Below are 20,892 nucleotides of genomic sequence, written 5' to 3'. Positions count from 1 at the left end.
GAGATGTAATTTGAGTATGGTAGGACCCCAACATTGTACATGTCCTGCTACAGAATTTTAATATGTGTGTGTCTATCACCTTCAAGTTAGCCTGACCATAAGTCATATAGGCCTACCGTTTGTCAGCTTATAATCTGTCCCACCTACAGAAGCCATGCAACCTCACTTCTTTGGTCCAGAATTGTCTTTTGAGATTTATCTGTGTTGTTTTGTGTATTGTAGTAGTTACTTTTAGAGCTAGGGGTATTGCATTGAATTGTTGTGAGTATGTGTGTGCATGTATGTGGGCGGGTCCATGTCCATGTGTGGAGTCCTGAGGTTGATGTTGGGCATCTTCCTTGGCCACTTTCCACCTCGTGGCAGTAAGATCTGTCATTTAAGCCCAGAGCTCTCTGCTAAGCGAATCTCGCTTGCTCTGGAGCTCCCCTTTCTCCACCATTGGCTGCCACACCTAGCTGGCATTTGCATGGGTTCTGATGATCTGAACTAGTTCTCATGGATACATTATATCCACTGAGAAACCTCCTAGCCCCTTGACTATTTGATAATTTACCCTTTTTTCTTGCTGGTAACACTTGGGGTGCAATGAAGCTCCACGAAAGAAAGTCCTCTTGTTTCGCTCTTCCATTTTTGAGTGGGCATGGGCCTTTCTTCTTCATAGTTGCCAGAATGAAGAGTGGGTTTCACTGCCTGGGTACCCTGGTGTGTCCCAAACTGGGTAAAGCAAACTGGTTTATCCATTGCTTGTTGACTTCTGAGCTGTTTGTGCTGCTCTTTCTGGGTGTATAGCTGCTCCTGTGGCTTTTCCTCCTCGCCCTGATAACAGTCAATGAATTTCTCCTGTACATGAGAAGGATTGGCGCCTTGTTCCCTGTTGTCTTGACTCATAGGTGTCTTTCAGTTCTGGATTACCTGGAGTTTGTTGGGAATATTCTCCTCTGGTCTGAAATTTGTTTTTTTTTTTTTTTTTTTTTGTTTCACTTTTTAAAATAATGTCTTTTAACGAGTAAAACTTCCAAGTCTTGTTGAAATTCAGCTTATGAACTTTGAAAATGGCGGGTGTCATCATCCCTAGGAAGTCTGTGTCAACAGTGGTCATAAAGATCTGTTTTTTTTTTTTTTTTTTTTTGGAAGAGTTGTAGTTTGGGCTTTTGCGTTAAGATCTGTGCTATATCCTGAACTGTTTTTTGTGAGCATCGTGAGTTGTGAGGTATTGTAGAGGCTTTTCTGTGCCTATCTTATTTATCACAGCACCTTTGAAAGGGAGGGTCAGTCAGCCATGCATGTGGCTGTAGCGGTACCTGCTTTGGTCTCTCTTCAGACCAATAATTCGTCAGCTTGTCAAATGCATGGGGCTGGGGTTGAACCCAGGGCAGTGTATATACTAGGTGAGTGCACAGCCTTAACTCTAGACTGGAATCTCACACTGCTGACTTCTCTGAGACTGAACAACAAACAAAAATCCAAGAGAATAAGGGGAAGGGGTTTTCCAGAAAATTCCAGTAAGTTATTACAGTTTTGAATCTAAATTTTTATATTCTTTTTGCTTTTGAAGCTAGCATCTTAAAATGTCATTTTCCAGACACAGATGAGGGACTGCCAGGGAGTACAGAGGTTTATCTGGGGGCAGTGGACATCCATCAAACTTAGCCGGGTGGGATGGTGTTCACGTTCCAGCTCACTAAATCATTGAATTGCATACCTATTAAGGTGAATGTGTTAATTCATTTAACAATGTGTACACGTGTTTCCTGTGTCCTATGTGTATGTCTGTGTACCACATGCATGTGATGCCCATGAAGACCAGAAGGAATAAGATCCCATAGCCCTGGAGTTATAGGTAGTTGGGAGCCATCATGTGGGTGCTGGGAGCCAACCCTTGTCCTCTGGAAGAGCAGCAAGTGCTCCTAACCACCAAACCACCTCTCCAGTCCAACTTAAACATGAAACTTAGTAAGGAGGGCTTGGCTTCTTTCTAGTGTAAAATACGTCTTCTATTGTACTGTCAGTTCCTCTTGAAGATGTCACACTAGATAAAGGATTTCAGACACTTTTATCCTTGGCTGCAGAGACGAGTGGCCACCAGTTACATTCCGTCACTGATGAGTTGATTGCTAGTCATATCTTGTCATCTTTTTCAGACTAACACATGTGTTTTTAAAAATGAGCCATGCATCTCTGAGACTCATGACTCTTTCTGCATAGAATTGGTTATGTGAATTTGTGTCTATGGGGTGCAAAGTTCTAATTGCCTTGTCTTGTTAGATTTCTGTGTCAGGGTTGTGTAGCATATAATTCAGCAAGTTGCAAAGTGTTCCTTCTTTGTCTACCATAAGAGCGAAGTGTGAGATTCCAGCCTGGGAGGTAGGTTGCTGAGGAAAGCTCTTTCATCTGGTTTAAGGACTTGAGTTTGAATCCCAGAGCCCACGGAAGCTGCACGGTAGATCACATCTGTAATCCCCGTGCTTCTGTGGTGGGAGGAGGAGGCAGGAGAGACCAGCTTGGCCTCTAGAGCAAACGAGAGCCTGTCTCTAGGAGGAGGGTGAAGAGGAATGGAAGACACCTCACTTCATATGCCCTCATCCACGTTAAAAATATAAGACTTGTATGACTCTGCCATTATAAATCTGGAATTCATCACTCAAACTGTTTTGGACTGTGATCTGTGTTTGTAGAATTGTTTAATACAGTTTAACTTTTTTCCCTCGGATATCAGGATTAACATCTTTCCCCCACTGTGTGTGTGGGTACTTGGGTGTACACACTTAGGTAGTTTGTGTTTTGAGGGATTCTACACATGTATGTCATCAAAGTTATGAAATTTTTTTCAGTAGAAAGTTGTTCATAGTGTATGTGTGTATGTAGATACTTTTTTTTTTCTTTTAAAATAGAACAAGCTAACCTCAAACTCAGAAATCTGCCTGCCTCTGGTTTCCAAGTATCAAAGCGTCTGCCACGGTGCCAGGTTCTGTAATATCTACTTCTGCACCCCACTGCCCCTGGTTTTTCAAGACAGTTTCTCTGTATAGCCCTGCTGTCCAGGCTAGTATCAAACTCAGAGATCCCCCTGCCTCTGCCCCCTGCTGGGACCAAAGGCATGTACCACCATTCCAGGTTCTGTGGTGTATTCAGTGCCTGTGGGCTCTGTATGGAGCCCCTTTCACCCCAGTATTTTAAATTTGTTTTTCTCCAACCAGCTTTGCTAAGGGGTGCAGTTTGTTCGCCTGCCCAGAGCAAACATGCTTTGCTGATTTTTTTCTTTCTGTTTTTCTGATCTCTGTTCTTTCCTCTGCCCAGTCTCTTTTTAAAAATTTTTTATATTGTTTGATGTATATGAGTACACTTTAGCTGCCATCTGACACACCAGAAGAGGGCATCAGATCCATTACAGATGGATGTGGTTGCTGGGAATTGAACTCAGGACTTCTGAAAGAACAGTGAGGGTCCTTAGCCACTGAGCCATCTCTTCAGCCCCTCAGTCTCTTTTTTACACAACATCTTTGCACATAAGATTTTCTTGAGTTTGGTCTCGCTTGTGATATGCAAGCTTGATTTCCATTAAAGTGTGCTGGGGTAGAGGCACGGGGCGCAGCTGTGAATCTGTCTTGAGAAACATGCCTTGTGGTGGGGACAGGTGTGTGCTCTGGTCTCGGGTGGAGGTGGTTGGTAGTTTTACTGCAATTCTTGACAGTCTTTTTTCCCTGTACAAATATAATATGGGGATAATACAAATATTATTTATTGTCCTTTTGTATGCATGTGCATTGTGTGCACGGGTACACACACACACACACACACACACACACACACACACACACACGTGTGCACATGCTCAGAGGTTAACTTGTAGAAATTCCTTCACTGTGTGGGTCCCAGGGATAGAACTCAGGTGTTAGAAACTGCAGCAAACACCCTACCCTCTGAGCCATTTCCCTGGCTCTGACTGTTGTGTCTTTTTGTTGTTGTTGCTTTTGAGGCAGATTTTGCTATGCAGCCCTGACTGGCCTCAAGCTCTCTATTGACCAGGCTGGCCTGGAACTCTCAGATCTACTTGCCCCTGAGTGCTGGGGCTAAAGGCACGCACCATCACACCATGCTTTCAATGACAAACTAACCATTAGGAGGCATCTCCCTTTACATTTGATAATTCTTACTTACTGTGTGACTTATAGGGAAGTGTGGGGCTTACACATGTCCTCCCAGCACGAGGAGGCCTCGGCTCTGTAGAGTTGGATCTTTATGTGGCTCTCGGGGTTTAAGCTCAGGCCATTGAGTGGTAAGCAACTTAACCCACTAGGCTATTTCACCAACCCAGCTTTGAAATTTAAAGTTCTTATTACATTTCTTTATCATGTGTGTCTATCTGTGAGGGAGACAGACACACATCCTGGAGAACATCCAAGAACAACCTAGAAGAGTTGGTTCTCTCCTGCCATCGTGGGTCCCAGCAGTTGAACATCCTTTGTTTCTGAGGTCAAGCTGGGTAGTATATACCTTTAACATCAGCATCTGGACACTTCTCTAAGTTGAAGGCCAGACCAGTCTACATAGCAAGTTCCAGACCAGCCAGGGTTACATAGTGACTTTCTTTCAAACATATACACAAAGGAAAACAAACAAACAAACAAACAAAAACTGCTGGTATCAATGGTTCGCATGTAATTTTTTTGTTTTTCATAATGTTTTGAGTTAATTTTATTTATGTGCATGCATATTTGATCTGTGTGTCTGTGTACCGCCAGTATGCATAGAACCAGCAGAGGCCAGAAGTGTGGGGGATTGTGTCCCCTGGGACTGGAGTTAATAGTCAGTTGTAAACTGCCACATGAGTGCTGGGAAATGAACTGGGTGTTCCAGGCTAACTCTTCAATATTAATATTCTTGTTTTTAATATTTATTATATGACTACAATGTGCCCATGTGTAAATCTTTTGGGATTTATGTTTCTTGGCTTATCAAAATGTGTGGGGCAATACTGGCCTTGGTTTCTTGAAGCCTCTTTCTCCCCTTTCTTCAGAATTGCTGCTCTACATGTGCTACGGATAATTTATGAGCTAAGAAGCAAAATACTCTGTGTGGAAGCCAGGGGTCCACTTTCTGTGTCATTTGTTGCCTTTGATTCTGTGTCAGGGTCTGTCACATGGACCTGAAGCTTATAGATTATACTAGGCTGGCCAGCCTGTGAACTCCCAGGGTCTTTGTTTCTCCAGCAGAGATCAACTCAGGACTGTGCTATATAGACAGTCCCTCTCTGTACAAGTTGTCATGACACAGGCTCTCCCTTAGTCTGTACACCGCCGTTGTGGCTGAATCACACACCCACACACTGTAATCTTGGCTCACCTAGGGGGTGGCATATGCAGTCTGTTGAGGGAATCTATCCAGTTGCCATCTTTTTTGGCAACTAGATTCTCCACCTCTGCAGTTTTGGGCTCTGTCCTCTCCTGGGCTGTGGCTTTGCAACTGCTCTAGAACCACTGGGAATGTGACACTCAGACTGTCCCACCCCCAGTAACCCTACTCCACAAACAGCTGCCTTCCATTTTCTCTGTACATTTATTTTAAGGCAAGCAGTTAAGACTAAAGCTAAGTGCATTGAAGGAGAGCCTTAAACTGAATCACAGACTGATGTCCCCAGGGGTGTTGGAACCTGGTGAAGAAAGTGCCCCTTGCTGGTGCATTCTCTCCTGTGACAGCTGCTGGAGGGGAGTGAGTGACTTAGGACTCGATTATCTGACCTGCTGAGCAGTGTGCCTGGAACATGTTGAACATTAGGTGCAGTCCCTTGTAATGAATATGTTTCTGTAGCAAGTACATTTCCACACAGAAGCTGCAGGCCTGGCTGGGTTGAACTAGTCAGTGCTGAGGGTCTTTATGGGTCTTTTATTTGTCTCAGTGAAGATTGGTAAGTGGGTGTGTCCATTTGCTTGCTAGCTTCTCGGGTCAGAAACCTGTTGGTCTCCCTCCGTGTGGTAGCATACACCCTCCAAGCTAGGAAGAGGGTGGGCAGAGGCTGTCTTGTCACCTGGGCTTTGTGGCTCCTGTCAGTCTCTTGTGCCATCCACAGCATACAGGAAACCCTTTCTGAAAGGAGGCCTGACTCAGGCTGGCAACGGTCACGTGGTGCTTTTCGGACTCTGTGCTCTTTTCCCGTCGGGCGTCACTGTAAGAAGCTGAGGTTGCCATGGTTAGAAACTGCGTCAGTTCAGTCTCCCAGCAACTGAGGGGGCTGGGTGCTGCAGACTGAAGCAAGGGCCAGCCCACTAGGCTTGCAAATTATCGTGAGAGCTCTTGACTGGTTCAGTATGCAAAGCTTTAATGTTCCTCGTTTCACTGTTAATTGCGTGTGGGGGGGGGGGGGGCTTAAATGGGTCCAGATTCGACTGCGATGGTCAAAGTGTGTTCAAATAGTGTTGTGCCTGATTGTGGGACCTCCCTCCGGAAGCAGCCAGTGTTTCATTGTGCTTGCATGGTGATGCTGTGTCCCCCTCGGATCTCCACTTCCAGCGCTAGTGGAGAAGAGCCCAGCAGTACAGCTTGGCAAATGGGCTCAGCAGAGGGCAGCTGAGTGCCCCACGCTCCAGGCATAACTATGCCTTGCTGCCCCCCCACCCCGTCTTTGTCCTCTCCCCCATTGTTCCACACACAGCAGTCTGTGTGAAAGCCAGGATGAGCCCAACATGGAGTCTCTGATGGCCAGAGATATGTCACCGTTAGCACTATGACACCATGGTGAGTCCATGCCCCTTTCCTCCTGGCCCTGACTTGAGCCTCTCGAATGGTATAGTCTGCTTTACTGGTTTGAGAATGCAGTCTGGTGTGTGTGTAAAAGTAAGAGTATTACATGCCCCCCCTGGCCTGGGGTTGTAGTTTTGATTATTTCAAAAGCATAGATACAGGATGCCAACCTTCAGAGAGACAGGGAATTTAATTGTTGGCTTACCCGGCTGTTGTTATAGGTTGATGTTATCTACATTTATAGGCAATGTGGTTCCATTGTATATAGCAATAAGGTCATATTGCCTAAGATACATATCAGGCCACAGATATCAGTTACAAAATATCGAGCCTTGGAGGCTGAGGCAGGAGGTTGGTAGATCTCCCGGCATCCACAAGAAGTAGCTCAGAACCACCAGTAACTCCAGTTCCAGGGGACCTTCTGCCCTCCACGGGCCCTGAACTTGCATGTACACACCCACACAGTACATGTCATTAAAAGGAAGACAATCCTTTTTCAACAAAACAAAACAGAAGAGCAATTTAAAAATATTTAGTGTGCCTGTGTAAAAGCTTGGATTGTTCATAGTGTACTGGAGAGGCTGGGGTGGGAGGCAGTCTGAGAGACTCGTAGTGTCACAAAGAGAATGCAGCAACATAAAACCTACATAATTAGAAATTAAGAAACTTACGAAACCGTAGTGAAAGTTACAAGCGCATGCCACTTACTGCAGGGGCCAGGAAGTAGGATGCAGAACAGAGCTCCTGTCTCCCACACTGCCCCTTGCTCTTTGTGGCTTTGTGCTTCAGTGTCCCTGCATCTAAAATGGCGACAGTGCTATGACCTGTAGGCTCTTGAGAGGTTGAGACCGGGCGGTTTGCTGCCGCCCATGTGTTGAGCATCTGCTCTCGAGCACAGAGTGCACAGGTGATCCCGAGGGCTCACTTTCAACAGCTTGGGGAGGTCAGGAGCCTGGGACCAGCCTGTGGCCTGCCTAAACAGCAGGGCTTCCTCCTAGATGTCTCTGCAACTACCTTCTGCTTGCCTTGGGGAAAGGTGGGTGAGGGGTTTCATTCTGAAAGACGTTGGTGATGGTTATACACCACGCCTGTGACTGAAAAATGGGGTCTGTGGACTACTAGGGACACACAGCCTCACCGAAGACGTATGGGTGTCCAATCTATAACTTTAAGACATAAATTCCAATGGTTACCCTTCAGTGTACCTGGGCACTCGGACATTATGGTAGCATCCACTGTCTGCCCCATGTAACTGATTAGAACATCCTCCCACATCTGTGTGACCAGGACAATGAAATGAGCCCACTTCAGGTTCTAGGCTGATTTTTTTTTTTTTTTTTTTTTCTTTCCTGTCCCCTCACAGAAGAGGGTGGAAAGTCACATGACAGGCAGAACTTTGGTCTCCTTAAAGGGCCTTCAAAGCTAGTTTGTATCAGGCAGATGCCAGCTTCACCTTCACTGACATTTTGCTGAATTCTCCTGTCTGTTTTAGGGAAATAGTGGAGCACATGGTCCAGCACTTTAAAACCCAGATCTTCGGGGACCGGAAGCCAGTGTTTGATGGAAGGAAGAATCTGTACACGGCTATGCCCCTTCCAATCGGCAGGGACAAGGTGAGGACGTGTGCTTGGACCTAGTCTAACTATCGGGTGAGATTCAGACATGTTTCAAGGTTGCTTATTTCTCTGACGTGGAAGATCGCTTCATCTGGGAGGCATGGTGGCTACTGTGTGGGCCTCGTATGGGGTGTGCTGAGGTTTCCAGGGAGGCTGCTCAAATACAAAACACTCCCAAGTGCAACCCACAGACCACCACACACTGTGTATGGGGGGGTGGGGGGTGAGGGTGGGAGAGAGAGAGGGTATGTGTGTGTGTGAGAGAGAGAGTTGGTATGTCTGTGTGTGTTGATGGCAATGAGAGAGAGAGAGTAGTGTGTGTGGGTGTGAGAGGGGGTGTGGGTGGGTGTGACAGAGAGAGGGTGTGTGTGTGTGTGTGTGAAAGAGAGTATGTGTGTGTGTGAGAGAGAGGGTGTGTGTGTGTGAGAGAGAGGGGGGGTGTATGTGTGTGTGAGAGTGAGTGTGTGTGTTGTGTGTGTGTGTGTGAGAGAGAGGAATGTGTGTGTGTGTGTGTGTGAGAGAGAGAGAGAGGAGTGTGTGTGAGAGAGAGAGAAGTGTGTGAGTGTGTGTGTGTGAGAGAGAGGGTGTGTGTGTGTGAGAGAGAGAGAGAGAGGAGTGTGTGAGTGTGTGTGTGAGTGAGAGAGAGAGGAGTGTGTGTGTGTGTGTGTGAGTGAGAGAGAGAGGGTGTGTGTGTGTGTGAGAGAGAGAGAGAGAGAGAGAGAGAGAGAGAGAGAGGAGTGTGTGAGTGTGTGTGTGTGAGAGAGAGAGGAGTGTGTGAGTGTGTGTGTGAGAGAGAGAGAGGAGTGTGTGTGTATGAGTGTGTGTGTGAGAGAGAGAGGAGTGTGTGAGTGTGTGTGAGAGAGAGAGAGAGAGGAGTGTGTGTGTGTGAGAGAGAGAGAGAGGAGTGTGTGTGTGTGTGAGAGAGAGAGAGAGAGAGAGAGAGGAGTGTGTGTGTGTGTGTGTGAGAGAGAGAGAGAGAGAGAGAGGAGTGTGTATGAGTGTGTGTGTATGTGAGAGAGAGGAGTGTGTGTGTGAGAGAGAGAGAAAGGAGTGTGTGAATGTGTGTGTGAGAGAGAGAGAGAGAGAGAGAGGAGTGTGTATGAGTGTGTGAGAGAGAGAGAGAGGAGTGTGTGAATGTGTGTGTGTGAGAGAGAGAGAGAGAGAGAGAGAGAGGAGTGTGTGTGTATGAGTGTGTGTGTGTGAGAGAGAGAGAGTGTGATGACAATATAATAAAGCGGATGTGCTGCAGCAGCCTCCTCCACAGTGAGGAGGAGGAGGAGGAGGAGGAAGATGAGTCAACCTGGTGTGGTGACCATAGAAAATAGTTATCTTCCCTTATTATTTTTAGCCTTATCGTGGCTTTATTTAAAAAATAATGAAGCTCTGTCCAGACTCTGACAGTCTGAGAATGAAGGGACGGCACATTTCCTGCAGGCCTGAAAACGATGTGTTGCTAAGTGACCGAGTGTCTTGGCTCCTTTGAGCCCGTCTATTCCCAGTGGAGCCAGGCAGCCGTAGCACCTGGTGGCTCTGCTCCGGGTCACCGTGCTGACAGGAACACAGGGCAGAGGGCCAGTGACTACACAGCTCTGTGTCTCAGGCTCTCATCTCCCAACCCCCCACCCCCAGTGGCATGTGGGTTGTCGCTGCCACTCCAGGAACAGATAATGGGCGTAGGGTTCTGAGTTGGAGGGAATCCCAGGACTGGGTGTGAATGAACTGAGCAGGCTCTCCCTGGCGAATTAACATACGGTGGATTGGAGATTTATTGATCTTAAGGTCTTATGTTTAATTTACACATTTGTTTTTATTTAAAGCTCTATAAGAAAGAAAAGCATAAGGAATTTATTCACAGTTTTGTTGGTACAAATTTATAATTAGACACTGGGAGGGGCATGAAGAGAAACGTCTTGAAGCAGGGCGTTTCTGATGCTCAGATGCAGATACACAATCATGAGCGAACAGCCCACACTGGAATGAAAACAGATGCAACATGTATGCCTTTCCTGGTACTGGGGACCTGACACAAGCCACCTCACCCTGCTAACCCAGTTACCTTTCTAGTGCAGAGTGGAACAGCCCAGACAGACAGCCCCACCTCTCCTGTGTGGCACATCTCAGGTCTTAGCTGTAGTGTGGGCTTTCATCCTGGGTCTGGGAGCTTCATGTGCCCACACTGCGGTGTAAACAGCAAGGTTTGAGGAACTCCAGTCTACTGCCCAAGACATGTGAGCCCCGGTCAGGTATAATGGGCACAGGAAATTCCCAGTGCTAGCCCACACACAGCATTTGGAGATGCCATTAGTCCCTTGTAAATTAATCCTAGTCACCTGTGTCAGTGTTTTCAGCTGACAAGCTAGCATGGGGTTCCCCCCTCTGAGCCAGTCAAAAAGTGTTCCTTACACTACCAGCAAAGCTTTGTCTTTGGTTTTTCTGTCCTCTATAGTGACAAAGGACTCCCCTGGAGTCCCTGAGCTCTGCTGTCTACCTAGTGCTCAGTGGACGGGGACTGTGAAACCCGATATGGGTACATGCCTGTGTGGACATCACCTCCCTGAGGAGCACTCCTCCAGAACTCAGTGCATGCTCTCTATAGGTGTCCACCTCACTGCCAGCCCCTGTGGAAAGAAAGCAGCTCCTTGGGGTTAAGAGTGCTTGTGTCTGCCAAGCCCACGGCTTCACTTGGGGATGGGACAGAGCTGGGAAGTTAGGTGCCGGTTGCTCTAAATTTGGGGCTGACACACCCTCCACCTCTTTTCACCAAAACCATGCCAGATATATTATCCTTGGCTGTGTTTGGCTGTGTCTAGCCACATCTTCTTTTGTCAGCTGTCAGAAGGTTACAGCTTCTGAGCTGCTGCCTCCTGGGTCAGGGAGAGTGGAATATATCCCCTTCCTAGATGGTAGTTCTAGCTGAGGTCCAGCTCATGGTAGCTTCAAGCAGTCTAGTAGCCAGCTGGTTCTGGGAGGGGAGGCTCAGGAGGCAGCCATGGGCCTCTCTAGGGGGTCCCTGTGGTGTTTGTACCTGAGACATGTTGCTAGGCTTCTGTCTCTGCCTTGTCACCTGCCAGGGTGCTTCTGGGCCCCTAACACACTTCACAAATGCACCAGTTCTGATACAGGTGTGTTCTAGTTGACCAAGAAAGAGAACACCATGATTTGGAGGGAGAAAGTTTACTTAGCTCACATGTCCTGATGGTTTAGTTAGGGTTTTATTGCTCTGAGGAGACACTCTGACCAGGGCAACTTTGATGAAGGTAAACACTTAATTGGGGCTGCTCACAGTTTCAGAGTTTAGCGCATTATTATTATGGTAGGGAACGAAGCAGTGTGCAGACAGACATGGTGCTGGAGAAGGAGCTGAGAGTTCTATATCCCAATCCAAGGTGACACATAAATACATCACTATTAAACCATACCTACTTTATCAGAAATATGTCATAAATATCATGACTTAAAAATGTAACTTTGAAAGTCCTACCAGGAATTTAAAAACAGTTTAAAAGTTCAAAGTCTTGAGCTGTGGTGTATGTATGCCTTTAATCCGAGCATTTAGGAGGCAGAGGCAGCAGAGTTCAAGGCCAGCTGGTCTACAGAACAAGTTCCAGGACACCCAGAACTGCATAATGAGACTCTGGCCCAAAAAAACCTAAAACCAGACAGAAGTTCAAAGTTTATAAAATGTCCAAAGTTGCTTACCTGGATTATTGTAAAAATAAAAGCAAATTAAATATTTTCTTACTCTGAAGAAGAGGAACCAAACTTAAGGAAAAGGAGGCAGGCGAATTTCTGTGAGTTCTAGCCATAGTTACATAGTGAGAGTCTGTCTTGGCTCTTGAAAAAAATAGAAAGAGGGAGGGGAGGGAGAGAGCGTTCATTGTCCAGTGTCTGGGACTTACTCAAGATCTTCTGGACTCTAAAGGACTTGGTAAGGGCCACTTCTGGATCACACGTGGAACACACATAATTGGTTTCATAGGTTCAAGCTGATCGCACACTAAACTTGTTTGTACCTTTGATGGGTCATTCCCTGGTTCTGACATCTCCAATATGATGAGGTCACCACTGCAGATGAGGTTATACCTTACCATTGGCCTCTTGACCTCTCTTTAGGACTCTGGCCTTACCTTGTTGAGCCTCCTTCAACCCTGCTGCTTTCATGCCATTAAAACCAGTATCATGTGGAAGATCTACACATTACCATGTTTGGCTTCCAGCTTGAGATATGCAGCCTTGGCCCCCTCTGGACCACTGCTTTTGTGTGCCCACCCTAAGGAAATATTCAAATAATATTTCATCTCAATGATGCTGGTCTCTTACTAATTGCAGCTGGTTCCTCAACCCCAGCTGACCAGCGTCAGTTGCCCTAATAAAGCACAAAGGTTTCATCAGCTCACTGTCAGTTTAGACACATCATACTAATGGCTCTGATAGTCTTGTTTCCCCCTGAAACTTCACACGCCAGGCTTCCGTTGTCCGTACTACTCTTAACAGCCTTGTTTGCAAGCTCCCATAACAGTAGCTCATTAGGCCTGAGCACTTCCAATCCAAGTTCCAAATGCGTCAATGGCCTTCCAAAAGAGCAACGTGGTCAGGTCTGTCACAGCAACATCCCACTTCTGATACCAATTTTTGTTCTTAATGTAATTTCTGTTGCTAGGATAAAAGCAATTTGGGGCGTCAGGGGCGGGGTATTTGACTAAAAGGATGCAGTGCATTACTGAGTGAGGACAAGCGAGGAACCCAGGAGAGACTAAAGGAGGGACCGGAAAGAGCACGGACCACTGACTTTCTCAGCTTGCTTTTTTGTATAGCTCAGAACCACATGCCCGAGAGAAGCTCCTCGCAAAGTGGGCTGGGCCCTCCTACATCAGTCATTAGTAAAGAAGATGCTCACAAGCCAATCTGATGAAGGAAATTCTTCAGTCGAGGTTCCCTCTTCACCCAGGTGGCTCTGGCTGTGCCAAGTCGACAACAAAAAGCAGCAAAACGTATTCAGCACAGGCAGTGACTTGTTTTCCCCGAGGACTGCCCTGCAAAGTCACAGCAGCCATTACAGCATTGAAACAGGGCGTGACCTGCGTGTCCCTGTCTGAAAAGGATGCATGGCACTAAGCCCTGCAGCTGTCCCTCTGGCCAGCATAGTGGTTGTGACGCCAGACAGCTGCTGGTGCCGTCACTCTTCTGTGGGGATGGGGGTAGATGGCCCAGCAGCTGAGGACAGGGAAACCTTGAAGACACAGCTGCTTCTGTGTGTTGACAACTTCCCCTGGACACTGCTTCTTTGTGTCAGTGTGGCTTTCTCCTCCCTTTGTCTCTTAGTGGTGTGCTGTTCCAAAAATATACATATATTTGCTCTCAATTTGATTCCTTCTTGCAAAGGTGTCCGAACAAGAGCTGCATGGCTCCGTGTCAGTGTCCTCAGAGGCTGAGTCTGTAGCCCCTCACCATCTTCCCTACCTAGATTGGTACCATGTGATGTCCCAGCCATCCCTGGGTTGTTGGCCTGTGGGTAGTGGCATTGGCTGTTTGCCAGCTTAGGCCTATGGTAACGGGATGAGGTGAACCCATCTCCTTGCTGCGAGTTTTGGGTACATGAGGATAAAGTATTTCAGACCCAGAGGCTTGTCAACAACAAATAACAAAGCCACTTTGAGCATCCCCTGAGTGGTTGGTTGTAGGCCACAGTCATGATACACTGTTGTAGGAGGTGGTGATTCAGCTGTGGACATGAAGACCTGGGTAGGTTGAACATGTGTTAAGGGAGAAGAGTGGGCATGTTTGAGGGTGTCATTAGTGTCCAGTATGCTGGTCACTGACCTCATACAGCTGTGTGAGTACACATTTATTAAAAGTAAAAAAAAAAAAAAATTGAGTCTGGGAAAGTGGATCATTTGGGTAAAGAGCTTGTCCCAAAAGAATACGGACCAGAGTTCTGTTCCCAGCACCAGGTGCAGATCCCTTGGGCTCACTGGCTGATCAGCTTAGCCTAATCAGCAAGCCGCAGGTTCAAAGAGAGAAACTGCAAAGTGGGAAGCAGCTGAGGAAGACACCTACCATAGACCTCTACACACGTGCACCCTGAACACACAAGAAAATAAAAGTTTAATTTCTTCTGGTTTTTCGGAGCTGATGATCTCTGTGCCTTGGTTTGGCAGGTGGAACTGGAGGTCACACTGCCAGGAGAAGGCAAAGATCGAATCTTTAAGGTATCCATCAAGTGGGTGTCATGCGTGAGCTTGCAGGCGTTACACGATGCACTTTCGGGGCGGCTGCCCAGCGTCCCCTTCGAGACGATCCAGGCCCTGGACGTTGTCATGAGGCACTTGCCATCCATGAGGTAAGGGCATCAAGTGGGTGGGGACAAAGACTGCAGGCTGAAGCTGAGTGTTCACAGAAAGATAGAAATCTTGACCGAGGAAGAGAGGAGCCAATGGTAATTGTCACACATGTAGTTTGTGGGGCAAATGGTCTGCGACAGAAGGCAAGAATGTTAGAGCTGTCACCAGCAGCCTTGCGTGAGTGTAGAAGGTTCACTTCTTTGGCTGTGAACTCACACAGTTCTGTGGAGCAGGTCTCAGACAGCAGACCGGGCACTCACACTATGCTTGACTAAATGCCCATTTTGGAAGACATTTCCGCAGTGTGTATGACAATGGCCAGCACCAAAGGCATCGCCTGTTTCACCAGAGGATCTCTCTTTGCTCTACCTAGCAAGGGGTGAGATCATTTCAGTGGTTTGTCATTTCCCCAGGTGCCAGACAGAGCATTGCGCTCACTGACTAGCACTTGGGACCAAGGCCAGGGAGCCACATCTCAGTGCACAGTAGGACCTCGGGAATGGTGAGAATGGTCCTATAAGATCAGAAGCGAGAGGCAGAAAGAAAGCTGCAGGCTTAGGTTCTACAACTGACTCTTCCCTGCTCTGGAGAAAACTGGGTGTTCCTTTGCCTCTGTGTTTACACATTAGGCACAGAAGGGACTAAGTCCCAGAGCTAGCTGTCCCTCTCAGCAGGCCCCTGTCCTGCCTCTCACTGCTAAGAAGTGTTGATGGGAGGGAGGCAGGTAGGTACAGTAATAACCTAAAATGGCAATTAACAAAATCTTGCCTATAGATTAAAAACAAGCCAGTATTTACTCTATTTGAGTTCCTTCTTTCCACCATGTGGATCCTGAGGATGGAGCTCAGGTCACTAGGCTTGGCTACAAGCACCCCTACGCCCTGAACCATCTCACTGGCCGCATTGTCTATACTTCTAGATGAGCAGCAGGACAGGAATTCCTATGGTTTCTTCCTTCCGAATTCCTTTGATTGTTTACACTCTTTTACAATCAGGAGGTTGTCAAGATGTGACAGGATTAACAAGCACAGGCAGGAAGTGATTTCATGTACCACTGCTGAACATTGTATCCCACCCTTTGGTGGTAAGACAGCTTATATATTGTAGGATGTAGGTGAGGTTGTGTGGAGTGTGTGTCTGCAGCAAGTGAGTGGCCTGTAGCTCAGGTCATCTGTGGCATAACTGGCCTGTGGGTTTTATGGACCTTCTCACAACTATGCTCAGCCTCCAGAGACAGGGAGCTGTCCACAGCCTCCTGCCCTTGCTACCTGTCATTGAAAGAAGCTAGGACAACAGGGAGCTTCGTGGTGGTCCACAGCCACACAGAGAAATGGTAGCCCCACAGCTTGGAGCTGGGCTGCTCCGGCTGCCTCTGCCTGGTAGCTGCTCTAGATTCTACCCATACTAGCGTCTAGCTGCTTCTGCCCGCATAGCACAGCCCCGGACTAGGAAGGCTTGAAGGGCTGTGCCCAGCTATGTGCACTGTACGATGAGAGTAAGGATGGGGGAGAATGGAGACACCAGCTAAATCTGCAAGGCCATGGGCCCCAGCTGAAGGCAGAGCCTGCTCCCAGATGAACTCAGTTTGAAGGTGCCCTACGGTTCCTGTGTTTACACGTCTGACAGGCTACGGTTTACACAGGGAATGCAGACGAGAACTCCATGTAATGAGCATGACTTTACAGAAGAAAACTCAGTGGTCTCTGAGTGTAGGTATGCCTACTGATTCCATCAGATTAGAAGAGGGCTTATATCTGTTGCAGGTACACCCCTGTTGGCCGTTCCTTCTTCACTGCATCTGAAGGCTGTTCCAACCCTCTGGGTGGGGGCAGAGAAGTGTGGTTTGGCTTCCATCAGTCTGTCCGACCTTCTCTTTGGAAAATGATGCTGAATATTGATGGTAAGAGAAGCCCATGGGCTTCACTGCAGGGTGGATAGGGCCCATGCAGCCCCCACTGAAGTGGGTGGAGATTTGGAAACAAGCAGAGAAGCCATCTTTAGCAGAGTTCTGATGTGATACTGGCCTGTTCCTTTGGTGTCAAGGTAGTTTCCTCTAACTGGGTATCAAAGTCTTGGAGTGCTCCACTCCCAGGGACCCTTTAGCCAGCCTGGAGAGCTACCTTTGCTAGACCCTTTGTACTTCGAGCACCCCAAGTGCAGGGCTGGGGCCACACCCTTCATTCTCTCCCCATGTTTCCTGGTTACTCATGTTGCTGCTTGTTCTAAGGAAAAGACACCATTAGGTGCCAGTGGCTGGCCACTGCCCAGTGAGTGGTCTTCCAACCTTAGAGCATATTAGACCTGTCATTGCTGTGACAAGTACCTAGAAGAAACCATTTAAAGCAGTAAAGATTAACTCAGGTTCAGAGGTCTTCGTCCACAGTTAGCTCATGCTATCGTTCTGAAGCCAAGCACCAAGGCAGAGAGGCTATGACACAACATAGCTGCTTATCTCATGGTGGCAAGAAGCAAGGAGATAGAAAAGGGCCAGGGACAAGGTGCACTCCTAAGGGCACATCCCCAGGGATCGGCTGCCATCGTCAGTGGATCCATTGGAGCTCCCTACAATCCGTTTAGCTTTCAGTGATGGGGACACTGTAGCCCCACTGCTGTTCCTCATGCTTCAGGAGCCTATAGGTCATGCTCTGTGCTGAGTCCTCTTCCCTCTGCCAAAGCAGATAAGTTCTTACAGTACCCCAGCAGGGCCACGCAGGCCACATCTCTGTCAAATGCACTGTGATTGCAAAAGAACTACATGAACGGGACACTTCAGAAATGCCTCTGGCTGACGGTGGCCAGAAAACCTGACACTATCCAAGGTCCTGGACACCGCCTATCATGCTAGACTTGTTCAATACCCCTGTAATTCTTCTAGTCACTTCTTCAGATTCAGCCAATCCCTGACCTTTGGCTGGAGGAAGCCTGGAGACTCCAGGGGTCGGTGGAGCCATGGCCATAGTGGACATTGGTTTACTCGTCGCAAGGCATCAAGGGGCGCTCCAAAGAAGGAGTAAAGATCCTGGGCCTCCTGAGCAGCTGCTAATTAGTCATGTGGACTACTCCAGATGCCTCCGTTAAACTTTGTCTCTTCCTTTTCCTGCACATAGTATCGGCAACAGCATTTTACAAGGCACAGCCAGTGATCGAGTTTGTTTGTGAAGTGTTGGATTTTAAAAGTATTGAAGAACAACAAAAACCTCTGACAGATTCCCAAAGGGTAAAGTTTACCAAAGAAATTAAAGGTAAAGACCCACCTGGCACCTCAGGTTAGGGGGTGGGACCGACTCCTGGGGCAGGTGTGGGCCGTGGGAAGAGTGGACCACAAGACACACTGACTGAGTCAGTTGGACCCATGCACAGAGGGTCCATGACTCTAATGAGTCCAACCACACAGGTGGGAGGAGCTGGGTGTCCTGTTTGGACCACAAACACTAGGCTCCAAGAAGGGTGGTAGTGGCACCCAGGTCTATGTGCTGAGTTTCTTGGCAGAAGGCTTCTCTGGATTAAAAGGGCCTAACAGGAGTAGTTCTGATACCCGCTGTCTGTCACCAGGTCTAAAGGTGGAGATAACGCACTGTGGTCAGATGAAGAGGAAGTATCGTGTCTGCAACGTGACCCGGCGGCCTGCCAGTCACCAAACGTAAGGCAGCCAAACAGACAGCCTCCTTTCAGTCTCAGGCCCTCCCTAGTCACTCAGCTTCCCAGACACTGGAAGTCCCTGGACTGTCCTGCAAACAGCTGCCTGCCTCTGTGGCTCACTCACACTCTGCTCTAAGATGTGAACTCACAGGCTGGGGAAACGACTCGGTGATTAAGAGCATAGCAGAGCAAACAGGACACAGTTTGTTCCCAGCACCCATGATGGGCAGCTTATAGCCTCCTGTGGCTGCAGCTGCAGTGCCCCGTGGCACCTGCACACGAGTGTGTACACACTTAAAATAAGTTGATTTTTTGTTTTGTTTTTAAATTTATATTCTTCATTTCTTAATGCATCATTGTTTTGACTGTATGTATGTCCGTTCACTGTGTATATGCCTAGTCCCTGTGGAGTTCAGAAGAGAGCATTAGGTTCCCTGGAACAGGCAGCTGTGAGCCACTGCATGGGTGCCAGGAATCAAACCTGGGTCTTCTGCAAGGGCGGCCAGTGTCTTAAAGCAGTGGCCAACTCTCCAGCCCCTGTTCTGTTATGTTTTTTAAGTCAGGGAGTTATTGTTTAGACTAGGATGGCCTGGAACTACTCCCAAAGATGGCTCTGCTTACTGGGTGCTGGAGTTTAAGGCATGTACTACCATGGCCCACAAAATAAGTTAGGGAAAAACTGTGGAAGGTGGGGGATGGCTCAATGGCTAAGAACATTGATTGGCTGCTCACAGGTCACAACTGTCTATAGCTATGGTCCTGTGGGATCCCATACCTTGTGTGTAGACATACATGCAGACAAAACGCCCATGTACATAAAATACGTAAGTAAATCTTAAACAAGTATAAATTCCCACACACAGCAGAACAGAGGATGCCACCTTACCAGAGTTAGGGTATCTACTCTGCTGCTCTGTGCAGGTCTGGGAGGAGCAGACAGACCTGTGGGCGGCCTGAGAATTGGGCCTTGAATAGCCCAGGAGATGTTTGAAGCATTTGCTTCCCGCATAACACAGGTGTTTGGCCCTGGGAAGGTTCAGTATCTGGGAAGCCTGGAAAATTCTTTCCTGACTCACCTCTTCCCACAGGTTCCCACTGCAGCAGGAGAGTGGGCAGACAGTGGAGTGTACAGTGGCCCAGTACTTCAAGGACAGGCACAAGCTGGTTCTGCGCTACCCCCACCTCCCATGTTTACAAGTTGGACAGGAGCAGAAACATACCTACCTTCCCTTGGAGGTAAGTCTCTGCACTACTGCCTGAGGAGAAACCCAAATCCAGCCCAGCCTTACTGATGCTGTGGGACTCAGCTACTCCACGAATTGTGTCCCCTTTGTGTATCCCCTAAAATGGAAGGAAAGAGCAGCTTGAGTAGCACCACCACACTGCTACTTAGATAGGACCTCATTGCGTGCCCTTGTCTGGCCTTCACCACTCAGAGGTCCTAGGTGTCTCAGCCTCGGGTCCTGGGGTATAATGGATGCCTTCCTTAAGCTTTCTATTGTTTAAGGACCAAGAGCAACTCAGGGAGGAAAGAGTAGGAAGTTATTGCAGGAACCCAAAATGGACACAAACCTTGAGGTAGAGCTGATACAAAGGTGTGGAGGGGTGCTGCTTACTGGCTTGATCCTGAAAGCTTGTTCAGAGTGCTTTCTTATGGAGCCCAGTACCACCAGCCTCGGGTGACATCACCCATGATGGGCTGGGCCCTCCCCATTAATCACTAGCTGAGAAAATACCCCACAGGCTTGCCTACAACCTGATTTCATGGAGGCATTTTCTCAATTGAGGTTCCCTCCCCTCAGATGATTACAGCTTGTGTCAAATTGACATAAAATTAGCCAGTACAACAGATGTAAGCCACTTACTGTGCACAGGTCAACCCCAGCAGAGTGCCACCAAAGCTGTAGATTGTCATCTTTCATGCTGGGTTCTGTTGTGAGTGGTAGGCTTTGGAGTGGCCCCTCCACTAGGCAGGGCTCTGGCTTGTGCGCCCAACCTCTAAAAACTCTTTCCCTCAACCCCTAGTCACATACATAGTTCATGTGTTGTCCTGTATCTGTCTTCTTTGTAGGTCTGTAACATAGTTGCTGGACAGAGATGTATTAAAAAATTAACAGACAATCAGACCTCAACCATGATCAGAGCCACTGCCAGGTCTGCACCCGATCGTCAAGAGGAGATCAGCAAATTGGTGAGCACTGGGTCCTTGGGTTCCTTAAGGATGGGGGTACACATGGACACCAACCCCCAACACACATGCCTGTACTTTGAGCTGATATGGCCTCCACTGACCTGCCTTTCTCTCTTTCCTTCCTCAAGATGAGAAGTGCGAGTTTCAATACAGACCCGTATGTTCGTGAATTTGGAATCATGGTGAAAGATGAGATGACAGATGTGACTGGGCGTGTTCTGCAGCCACCCTCCATCCTCTATGGGGGCAGGGTAGGTGCAGGCGGGTGGGGTGTGTGTGTGTGTGCACTCGCATACACGTGCGTTAAACTGCACCCATTGGCCCATGCATGACCAAGACTCTACCTTCCTGGGTCTTTTGTAAAAGT

General features: G+C 47.9%; 1 protein-coding gene across 1 annotated transcript in view; it reads left to right on the top strand.

Moving 5' to 3' along the window:
• The window catches only part of AGO2 (argonaute RISC catalytic component 2), an 80,210-nt gene that overhangs the window by 34,290 nt on the left and 25,028 nt on the right, over positions 1-20,892 (top strand). The window contains exons 3-10 of the mRNA XM_080938904.1: positions 8,231-8,351; positions 14,513-14,694; positions 16,459-16,595; positions 17,803-17,937; positions 18,248-18,335; positions 19,423-19,570; positions 20,406-20,525; positions 20,654-20,776. Of these exons, the coding sequence (XP_080795030.1) occupies positions 8,231-8,351; positions 14,513-14,694; positions 16,459-16,595; positions 17,803-17,937; positions 18,248-18,335; positions 19,423-19,570; positions 20,406-20,525; positions 20,654-20,776 (1,054 nt within the window). The remainder of the gene's footprint in view (positions 1-8,230; positions 8,352-14,512; positions 14,695-16,458; positions 16,596-17,802; positions 17,938-18,247; positions 18,336-19,422; positions 19,571-20,405; positions 20,526-20,653; positions 20,777-20,892) is intronic.

Source organism: Micromys minutus (assembly GCF_963924665.1).
Source record: "Micromys minutus genome assembly, chromosome: 27".
In the NCBI taxonomy this organism is placed as follows: Eukaryota; Metazoa; Chordata; class Mammalia; order Rodentia; family Muridae; genus Micromys; species Micromys minutus.
This window is presented reverse-complemented; position numbering and strand designations above follow the sequence as displayed.